The sequence below is a fragment of the Pygocentrus nattereri genome, chromosome 23 (genome assembly GCF_015220715.1).
Source record: "Pygocentrus nattereri isolate fPygNat1 chromosome 23, fPygNat1.pri, whole genome shotgun sequence".
NCBI lineage: Eukaryota > Metazoa > Chordata > Actinopteri > Characiformes > Serrasalmidae > Pygocentrus > Pygocentrus nattereri.
In genome coordinates this window covers 30,963,163-30,973,162 of record NC_051233.1, presented here as the reverse complement: position 1 = coordinate 30,973,162, position 10,000 = coordinate 30,963,163, and the positions used below count along the sequence as shown (strand labels likewise).

The 10,000-nt window shown below is 45.3% G+C and overlaps 1 protein-coding gene across 1 annotated transcript in view; it reads left to right on the top strand.

The window, feature by feature from the left end:
* Window positions 1-10,000, top strand: part of tenm1 (teneurin transmembrane protein 1) — a 225,681-nt gene that overhangs the window by 128,800 nt on the left and 86,881 nt on the right. Inside the window, exon 5 of the mRNA XM_037533313.1 lies at window positions 2,186-2,424. Within this exon, the coding sequence (XP_037389210.1) occupies window positions 2,186-2,424 (239 nt within the window). The remainder of the gene's footprint in view (window positions 1-2,185; window positions 2,425-10,000) is intronic.

The window sequence follows — 10,000 nt, the reverse complement described above, 5'->3', positions numbered from 1 at the left end:
GCTCTGCTTTAAGTTTGAGCTCAGACACAGTCGCTTTTCTCGCATCTCCGGCAGGAAACTTTTCCTCAAAAGTGCAAAATGTCCTGTAAGATGTCTCTCAGCGTTTGTTGTGTTGTACGACGCTGAAGTCGCTTCTCATTCACCATCTTCTGGTTTGAATTTCCCAGTTCCACCTTAAACAGCGCCTGAGGCGCCACCACCATTCCACTTCCATTGTTTGCCTATGGTTGCATTTTTAAAGCAATTGGTGTGGCAGAAACACCTAAACTCAATAATTGGGAGGAATGTCCACATACTTTTGGCCATAGAGTTATTTTACCATGTAAGCTTATGATTCATGACTTGTCGGTTGCCTTCAAAATAAAAGTATAACGGGTTGTGGCTTGCACTGTAAAATAAAGCCTGGTCGTTATTATTTGTGATTATAATAGCTTGATCATTTTAATGATGATAGTAGACAAAAATCTAATTATTATTATTATTATTATTATTCTTCAAAATAGGTCAATGGACCCTATTTATTTGGTGATAATAATTAAGTCTTATAGCTCTTGTACTCAAACAAAAATGTACAATTTCTGATGATATTTTGCTCATTTTTTGATCATTATTATTTTAGTTATAGCAATTATAAATTATAGTAGTACTATTATTTATTTATTATTATTATTTTTTAATGGGAATAGTGGGAGAGTAGCTGTGCTGATCATTTTTTGTGATTCATTTATTGATTATTGAGGTAGTTATTAGGGCTGTTGCGCTCAAACAAAACATTTCTGAAATACCAACAAATGTGCCCACTGCCATTTGACTTGGTGACCAGGCTCAATCATTTTCCTTTATCTCAGACGGCTTCTTAGCAGCAAATGCAAGCCGAGCGTCCACTGCTCGCCCAATGTCCACTGCTCGCCCAATGTCCACTGCTCTATTGTGTTTTATCAGTCTTTAATTATAAAGTGGCGGGCGGCGTCCGTCAACACAGCGGGCTGGGAGTTAATGCAGGAGCTCAGACAAAAGCACCCGAGTGTTTCTGAGAATAGTATATTCTATTGTGACCCACTATAATTACCTATAATGAGACGGCCTGTGTGAGTGGCCCCCCTTTTAAATTCAATTAATAGCTTAATTAATCCTAAAGATATTATCTGGAGTCAAATTAACCTCCAGTGCTAAATGTCCATAATTAATCGGACTCCAAAGACGGGCTGCGATTAACAACCAGAACCAGCGGAGAAACTGTCAGATTCATTCTCTGCTTTGTTCTCTTGTGTGTTCTCTTTCTCTCTTTTCACCGTCGTTTCTGTTTCTAATTAATCTATTAATGATTAAGTGTTAATGATCAGTTTGTTCCGTAGCCAAGCTCGACTTTTTCTCAAAAGATTCCCCAAATTTGTAACATAGTTAGATGGCCAAGCTCCAGAGTCATTCCGAGCGGTTCGGTGTGTATCGCTCTGTTCTAGATAAACCTGCTGAGTCAGAGCCGTTCACAGTGGTGGTGATGGGAACCAGACGTCCCTCTAAAAGCTCCTACAGAAAGTTCCTACATGAGCTGGTTCTGAATTCACTGCCTGATGACTGAGACGCTGTTTTATGAGAGTTTAGAGAACTTCAACTCCATTCATGGTGGAGGGAGACATGCAGGGCGCTGTGCGGCAAAATAGTCCCCAAAGAAAACTCATTATTTCCAGATTTTCCACTGTTTTCCATCATCAACATTCCATATAAGCTCAGAAGACTCGTGTAGGTTCTCTGGTGGTTCTGGATGGTAAATAAAGTGTCTATATCTGTGTTGTAGTCATGGCGACGCCTGGTTCCCATCACCATCACTGTAAAGACATCTGAACTGTTTCACACCAAACTGCTCTGAATCTCTCTGTTTACATCTCACACGCTTAAATTTATCCCTGTAATTTTGTAAAGTATTTGCATAAATTATAGTGAATTACGTTTTACCTAAATAATATTTGTATTTACGTTCTAAATGGTTTCTGCAAATAACTAAAGATTTAGAATATGCACTCCTTTCCACTCCTTTCAATCAGCTGTAGGTCTGAAATCATTCATATATAATATAGCAACACTGATTTTACCGCCACTGGTCATAACTGTGCCTTAACATCATTAAGACGTTAATTGATTAATTGGTTCAATTAACCGTAAACCTTTCTTACCTGTTCATCTCCAGGCACTTCCTGTTCAAGCACGGCTCTGGCTCCTCGACGCTCTTCAACGCGACCAATCAGAACTACCCGCTGACCTCCAGCACGGTTTACTCTCCACCCCCCAGGCCGCTACCCAGGACCCCCCTGTCCAGGCCGCTCTTCTCCTTCAGTAAACCGTACCGCTGCTGTAACTGGAAGTGTACGGCTCTGAGCGCCAGCGCCGTCACCGTCACGCTTGCCCTGCTGCTCACTTACGTCATCGGTGAGTCTTTCTCTGTCGCTCTGATCTCTGTCGCTGAAAGACTTCGGCGAATGACCGTCTCACGTGTTTTTTTTGGGGCTGGACGAAACGCTGCTGCTGTGTTTAAATGGCTACCTCACTAGTTTGAGTCGTGCTTTTGAGTCTTTTTGCGTATTTTGCTACCTTCGTGTTTAGACTCACTCAGTGTGACGACGCAAAGTGGACGGGGTCAGCAACAAAGTTGAGCTGAATGTTTAACCATATGCAAATTAGGAGTGTAGCGATGTGGCGATTTACCAGTCAGAACTGAGCATTGAGCCAGAGAATCGTAGAGAGCAGAATGTCCACTCTGTACTGTCCTCTGGGCTTCTCAGACACTAGAGGGCGCTCCTGAGCAAGTCCAAAATAAAGGGGTTGACGTGGAGCATTTTTATGTAAAAGAAAAGTTCATTTCCTGACACAGAGAGGCATAAAACACTTTAGCACCGCTCTGAGTTTAAAACCCGCCTCATGACGTCAGTCATCAGCACTCAGTAGCAGTGATGTTCGCGTCCTGCTGCCCAAAACCTGTTTGCTGTAGAAAAGAGGAAACTTGCAGGTGAGTTTTAGTGAAATCCATCCTTCTACTTTCTAAAATTAAAGGATTTGAACTCTTTGTTTTTAGCTGTTGAGCTCCATTCACTCCCGTTCATTGAGGACTCCCTGGCAGGTGCCCTGGTGTTTAGCAGTCCTGTTTTTGATATAATGGGGGAAATAGGAAGCGGCCAGGCTCCTTATAAACCGGCTCTGATTGAGCAGCGTAATACGCACTGTATCTCTGCCACGGTGAAACAGTACACTCTGTTTTTGGTTCCTGGGTAATTGTTCCTATTAGAGATGGAATAATGATGGCACTGCAAATAGACATAAATCGCAAGGACCAAGTACTGTTTTCCTCACAGTCTGACTGCACAGACAGGGGTTAAATACAAATAAGCACACAAGCGACTTCTCACAGGGTTTTTCATTTCAGTGTGAATGCATCTGATTTGTGCTTGGTGTCAGTGAAACCATGGCAACCAACGGTCAGAAACAACCACAGGGGATGAGCAGCCAGCGATTCGGGCGACAACAGATGACAGGTCGCTGCCGGTGGGAACGCAGGGCTACACATTCACAGCGTCTGTACAATCTAAACCAGACTTTCGGAACCTTTTACAGATCATAGGGATGCAGCATAACCAAAAAAACCTGAAACCATTTCTTTAAATAGGAACATATCGAAAAACAGAACTTAAAAAGATGGTACTTCACGGGTTTCTGAGTAAAGAAATTGGTTCTATGTAGAACCACAAACACTGATAGAACCCTTTGCATAATTAGAGTTGTTTCCATGGTGAAACGTTTCTTCTGACTGGTGGAGAATGTGCCATAGATATTTCTAAATAGAACCTCTTTGAAAAGGTTTCTATATAGCATCAAAAAGGGTTCTTCTATTGAGCCCTTGTTGGTGATAGAACCATCTGCAGCGCGTTCTCCATCAATCTGAAGAACCTTTCACAAGGCAACGAAACCTTTAAACATGCAGAGGGTTCTTTGGGTGTTCGTGGCTCTGTATAGAACCCTTCCCTTACTGGAGAACCCTTGAAGAACCAGTCTATAAGTGCCAATACGTCTTATGAAGCCCACACACACTTTTTCCGGGTGACGTTATGTAAATGCGTCATGAACTTCAGAGGCGCTTCTTAGAGATGCCTCTAGGGGGCACTAGAGGCTTCGTTCTTTCTTTAGCAGTCTGCCGCAGTTGAGTTGCAGAGAAAGCGTTTAGAGCTCATCTTTTAGGCTGAAGTCTCATTTATCAAATGTGTTTTTGAGAAATAGTTCTCCGATGAATGATCGACTTTCGCGGTCATTTTAATAGAAACGTGCCCGGCAGGGTCAGCAGCGTGATACGTTTTATTATAAGCCACATTGGATCGTTTCTGTTGGTCCCCTCGGGATGAGATTTGTGGTGTAGCTGAAAAACATTCCGAACGGCAAAAATGCAGATACGAGTTTTTGTTCCGACAGCGCTGAAGAGGTGGCCAAGGGTAGAAATGGACTCTACTTGGGCTCTTTCAGCCTCTCCATTCACTCATCAGCTGAATTCCAGTGCATTTCCTGCATTAAACGTAATGGAATATTTAAGGAGCTGAAAGCTTGGTGGCTTTTTCTTGACTGCACCCCAGACTGAAGGTGGCTGTTTCGGTGTCCTGCCGTCTGAGCTGTCTCTGAAGTCAAGTCAGTGCCTTCGGAAGTACCTGCTACATCACACCGTTGCCAGGATACAACAGCTGTTAACATTAGACATTAGCATCTTTTGAGGAGACCAGCTGAACCTTCTGTAACTGTGGAAGGTCTTGGGTTTGTGCCCAAACCTCTCCACAGAGTCAGTTTGTTTTTTTTTGTCTGAATTTTTTTTCCCAATCACGTGGGCAGTGACAGGATTGTGGGGTATGTCAGTCAGTGAAGGATACATCTACGCTACCCGAGGAAAACAGCTGAACAGAAGAACCTCAGCAGGCAGCGTTTATACGAGCACCAGATCCGGATGCGACTGGGTGCTTCGTGCCTCTCCGTCTGTCTGTCTGTTCTGGTGATTACGGTCATTAATATTGTTTATTATGTTTCATCTTTACTTCACAACCTTAAACGCAGCAGGTCGGTCAGATCGTCCGCAACCATGGTTACAACTTTCACTGCTTTGCTGAGGATATTCAGATTTACGCCAGCACTGCCTCCCTCTCTGCCTCCGCCCAGACTTGTGTCAGAGATTTGGTTTGGTTGCAGACTAATTATCTGAAACGAAACGCTGATAGAACCGAGGTTCTGTTAGGCGGATCTAAAACCTCAGTTTCCCAGGTATTGAACCCTTCAGTCAACGCTGATGGTGTCGATATTAAGCCAGCCCAGTTTGTTAAGATCCTCGGCTGCCTTCTTGATTCTTCTCTTACTTTCGAGTCTCACATTGAGCTCATAACTAAAACTGCATTTTCTCATCAAATCAAACACTGAAACTGAGAACTTTTTGAAAAAGGAATGCGGGACGGTTACGGCTGCATGATTTTGAGTTGTGTGCAGCTCCACCCTCTAGCCAGGTCAGCTGGGGAGCGAAGACCTCAGTGTACAGTGATGGGTCAACAAACAGCCCTCTCAGTCAGCAGCTTATGGTTGCTTGGCAACAACACCATACTCTAAAGGAACTACATTTCTTGGCAGAATAATCATTTATGTCAATTATTATCAATGAGAAATTATTTTCTGAAAAATGGTGTGTTGTAAATGATTATATGATATATAACGTGTGTTTTATGAAAGCATTAAGCCACTTGAGGCCGTGCATTAGAGGGATTTGATCACATGGGAGGGAGTTTGACTTTGCTTCCCATCGTGCCTAACAACACCCTTCCCCGTGGTGAATTCACGTTTTCCTTTAGTAGGCTTGATTGTGTGGATTCCAGCATCGCTGCCGATGAACGGGAATAAAAGTGCGGCACAAAAATCAGGAATTTTTTCCCCCCTTTGCTCTTTAATGTCTTTGCTTTGGTTTGTTTTCTGCGAGAATGAAGAGGAAAGAGCTCGGAGGGAGAGAATAAATCATGATTTTCATTTTCGCAGCCTGCCTCTCTCTCTCTCTCTCTCTCTCTCTCTCTCTCTCTCTCTCTCTCTCGCTCCGGATGGGGTCAGATGGTATTAACTGAACTCACACTGTGAAAAACTCCATTAGGGAGATGAATATTTATGAACAAGGGATGAGGACGATAGCGAGCGAGTGAGCGAGCGAGGGAGAGGAAAGAGTAAATATTCCGCAAGGCCGTTCGGAGGTTAATGGTGTTAAAGTTTCGTTGAGCCAAGTCGTTTCTGTGCGTGTTTGCGCTGTGTTTTAACTCGACTCGCTCTTCCTGAACCTCCTCATTTAAAGCACTTATCCGCTCGTGTTTTTGTTCGGGAAAAAAAGGAAAAAGAATAACAAAAAAAGCGAAGCTCCGAAATAACGGCGCTTTTAGCTGCCAGCGCGGTGCGTCGATGGACCGTCTGTGGAGCTGTCAGGGGTCAGAAGGTCACACGCTAGCACCTCTAGTAGGTGCGCTGACAGTTCTGCTTATTAAAGCCCCTCCGGCTCTTCCGTTAAAGACCGTTCTGGAGCATCTGCTCTAAAGTAGTGAAATGGTACCGTCGGTTCTGTGAGCGGAACAGAGGAGTGATGCTCATCTCCTCTGTGGTCCATATAAATCCCATTAGCGAGCGTCTGTCCGGTTTGGAGCGCGTTCTCGGCTTCGTCTCGGGTTTATTATCTGAGCCGAGGTTGGTCCAGGAAAACCAGCGGCCTCTGTTTTGGTGCGCTTGTACGGCTACATGTGGTTGTGGAGCGGTTTGGGGTGAGGTGAGCTGTTTGCAGCTGCACTTAGCCAAGGAGCTAACATAGCACTTAGCAAGCTGGCTAACTTGCCTCCGAAAAACACTTTGACCCTCCTTACACTTCCTGTGTTGAGCATGCGGATGAAGTCCTGATAAGACTTTAGCCACATGCTTTTACACTTGGTTGTAGTAGGAGGAGTTTCAGTTGTAGTAGGAGGAGTTTCAGTTGTAGTAGGAGGAGTTTCAGTTGTAGCAGGGGGGGTTTCAGTTATAGCAGGAGGGGTTTCAGTTATAGTAGGAGGACTTCCAGTTGTAATGGGAGGGGGTTCAGTTGTAGTGGGAGGGGGTTCAGTTGTAGTGGGAGGGGTTTCATTTATAGCAGGGGGGGGTTCAGTTGTAGTGGGAGGAGTTCCAGTTGTAGTGGGAGGAGTTTCATTTGTAGTGGGAAGAGTTTTGGTTGTTGAAAGATGTGTGAGTTTCAGCTGCTCTGACAAAGTTTGTACTGGGATGAGTTTCGGTTGATTTGGGAGGAGTTCCAGTTTAATTGGGAGGAGTGTCAGTTGTACTGGCAGGGGCTTGGATTGCTGAATTTTAGTTACCCTTTTAGTTACCCTTGCAGGAGTTGTACTGGGAGGAGTTTCAGTTGTACTGGGAGTAGTTTTGGTTGTAATGAGAGGGGTTTTGGTTGTATTGAGAGGTGTTTCGGCTGTACTGGGAGGGATTTTGTTTGTGTTGAGAGGTGTTTCGGCTGTACTGGGAGAGATTTTGGTTGTGTTGAGAGGTGTTTTGGCTGTACTGGGAGGGATTTTGGTTGTGTTGAGAGGTGTTTCGGCTGTACTGGGAGGGATTTTGGTTGTGTTGAGAGGTGTTTTGGTTGTACTGGGAGGGATTTTGGTTGTGTTGAGAGGTGTTTCGGCTGTACTGGGAGAGATTTTGGTTGTGTTGAGAGGAGTTTTGGCTGTACTGGGAGGGATTTTGGTTGTGTTGAGAGGAGTTTGGCTGTACTGGGAGGGATTTTGGTTGTGTTGAGAGGTGTTTCGGCTGTACTGGGAGGGATTTTGGTTGTGTTGAGAGGTGTTTCGGCTGTACTGGGAGGGATTTTGGTTGTGCTGAGAGGAGTTTTGGCTGTACTGGGAGGGATTTTGGTTGTGTTGAGAGGTTTTTCGGCTGTACTGGGTGGGATTTTGGTTGTGTTGAGAGGTGTTTCGGCTGTACTGGGAGGGATTTTGTTTGTGTTGAGAGGTGTTTCGGCTGTACTGGGAGGGATTTTGTTTGTGTTGAGAGGTGTTTCGGCTGTACTGGAGGGATTTTGGTTGTGTTGAGAGGAGTTTCGGCTGTACTGGGAGGGATTTTGGCTGTGTTGAGAGGAGTTTTGGCTGTACTGGGAGGGATTTTGGTTGTGTTGAGAGGTGTTTCGGCTGTACTGGGAGGGATTTTGGTTGTGTTGAGAGGTGTTTCGGCTGTACTGGGAGGGATTTTGGCTGTGTTGAGAGGTGATTCGGCTGTACTGGGAGGGATTTTGGTTGTGTTGAGAGGAGTTTTGGCTGTACTGGGAGGGATTTTGGTTGTGTTGGGAGGTGTTTCGGCTGTACTGGGAGGGATTTTGGTTGTGTTGAGAGGAGTTTTGGCTGTACTGGGAGGGATTTTGGTTGTGCTGAGAGGTGTTTCGGCTGTACTGGGAGGGATTTTGGTTGTGTTGAGAGGAGTTTCAGCTGTACTGCGAGGGATTTTGGTTGTGTTGAGAGGTGTTTCGGCTGTACTGGGAGAGATTTTGGTTGTGTTGAGAGGTGATTCGGCTGTACTGGAGGGATTTTGGTTGTGTTGAGAGGTGTTTCGGCTGTACTGGAGGGATTTTGGTTGTGTTGAGAGGTGTTTCGGCTGTACTGGAGGGATTTTGGTTGTGTTGAGAGGTGTTTCGGCTGTACTGGGAGGGATTTTGGTTGTGTTGAGAGGTGTTTCGGCTGTACTGGAGGGATTTTGGTTGTGTTGAGAGGTGTTTCGGCTGTACTGGGAGAGATTTTGGTTGTGTTGAGAGGTGTTTCGGCTGTACTGGGAGAGATTTTGGTTGTGTTGAGAGGTGATTCGGTTGTACTGGGAGGGATTTTGGTTGTGTTGAGAGGTGATTCGGCTGTACTGGGAGAGATTTTGGTTGTGTTGGGAGGTGTTTCGGATGTACTGGGAGGGATTTTGGTTGTGTTGAGAGGTGTTTCGGCTGTACTGGGAGGGATTTTGGTTGTGTTGAGAGGAGTTTTGGCTGTACTGGGAGGGATTTTGGTTGTGCTGAGAGGAGTTTTGGCTGTACTGGGAGGGATTTTGGTTGTGTTGAGAGGTGTTTCGGCTGTACTGGGAGGGATTTTGGTTGTGTTGAGAGGTGTTTCGGCTGTACTGGGAGGGATTTTGGTTGTGTTGAGAGGTGTTTCGGCTGTACTGAGGGATTTTGGTTGTGTTGAGAGGTGTTTCGGCTGTACTGGGAGAGATTTTGGTTGTGTTGAGAGGTGATTCGGCTGTACTGGGAGGGATTTTGTTTGTGTTGAGAGGAGTTTCGGGCTGTACTGGGAGGGATTTTGGTTGTGTTGAGAGGAGTTTCAGCTGTACTGGGAGGGATTTTGGTTGTGTTGAGAGGAGTTTTGGCTGTACTGGGAGGGATTTTGGTTGTGCTGAGAGGAGTTTTGGCTGTACTGGGAGGGATTTTGGTTGTGTTGAGAGGTGTTTCGGCTGTACTGGGAGGGATTTTGGTTGTGTTGAGAGGTGTTTCGGCTGTACTGGGAGGGATTTTGGTTGTGTTGAGAGGTGTTTCGGCTGTACTGAGGGATTTTGGTTGTGTTGAGAGGTGTTTCGGCTGTACTGGGAGAGATTTTGGTTGTGTTGAGAGGTGATTCGGCTGTACTGGGAGGGATTTTGGTTGTGTTGAGAGGAGTTTCGGGCTGTACTGGGAGGGATTTTGGTTGTGCTGAGAGGAGTTTCAGCTGTACTGCGAGGGATTTTGGTTGTGTTGAGAGGTGTTTCGGCTGTACTGGGAGAGATTTTGGTTGTGTTGAGAGGTGTTTCGGCTGTACTGGAGGGATTTTGGTTGTGTTGAGAGGTGTTTCGGCTGTACTGGGAGAGATTTTGGTTGTGTTGAGAGGTGATTCGGTTGTACTGGGAGGGATTTTGGTTGTGTTGAGAGGTGATTCGGCTGTACTGCGAGGGTTTTTGGTTGTGTTGAGAGGTGTTTCGGCTG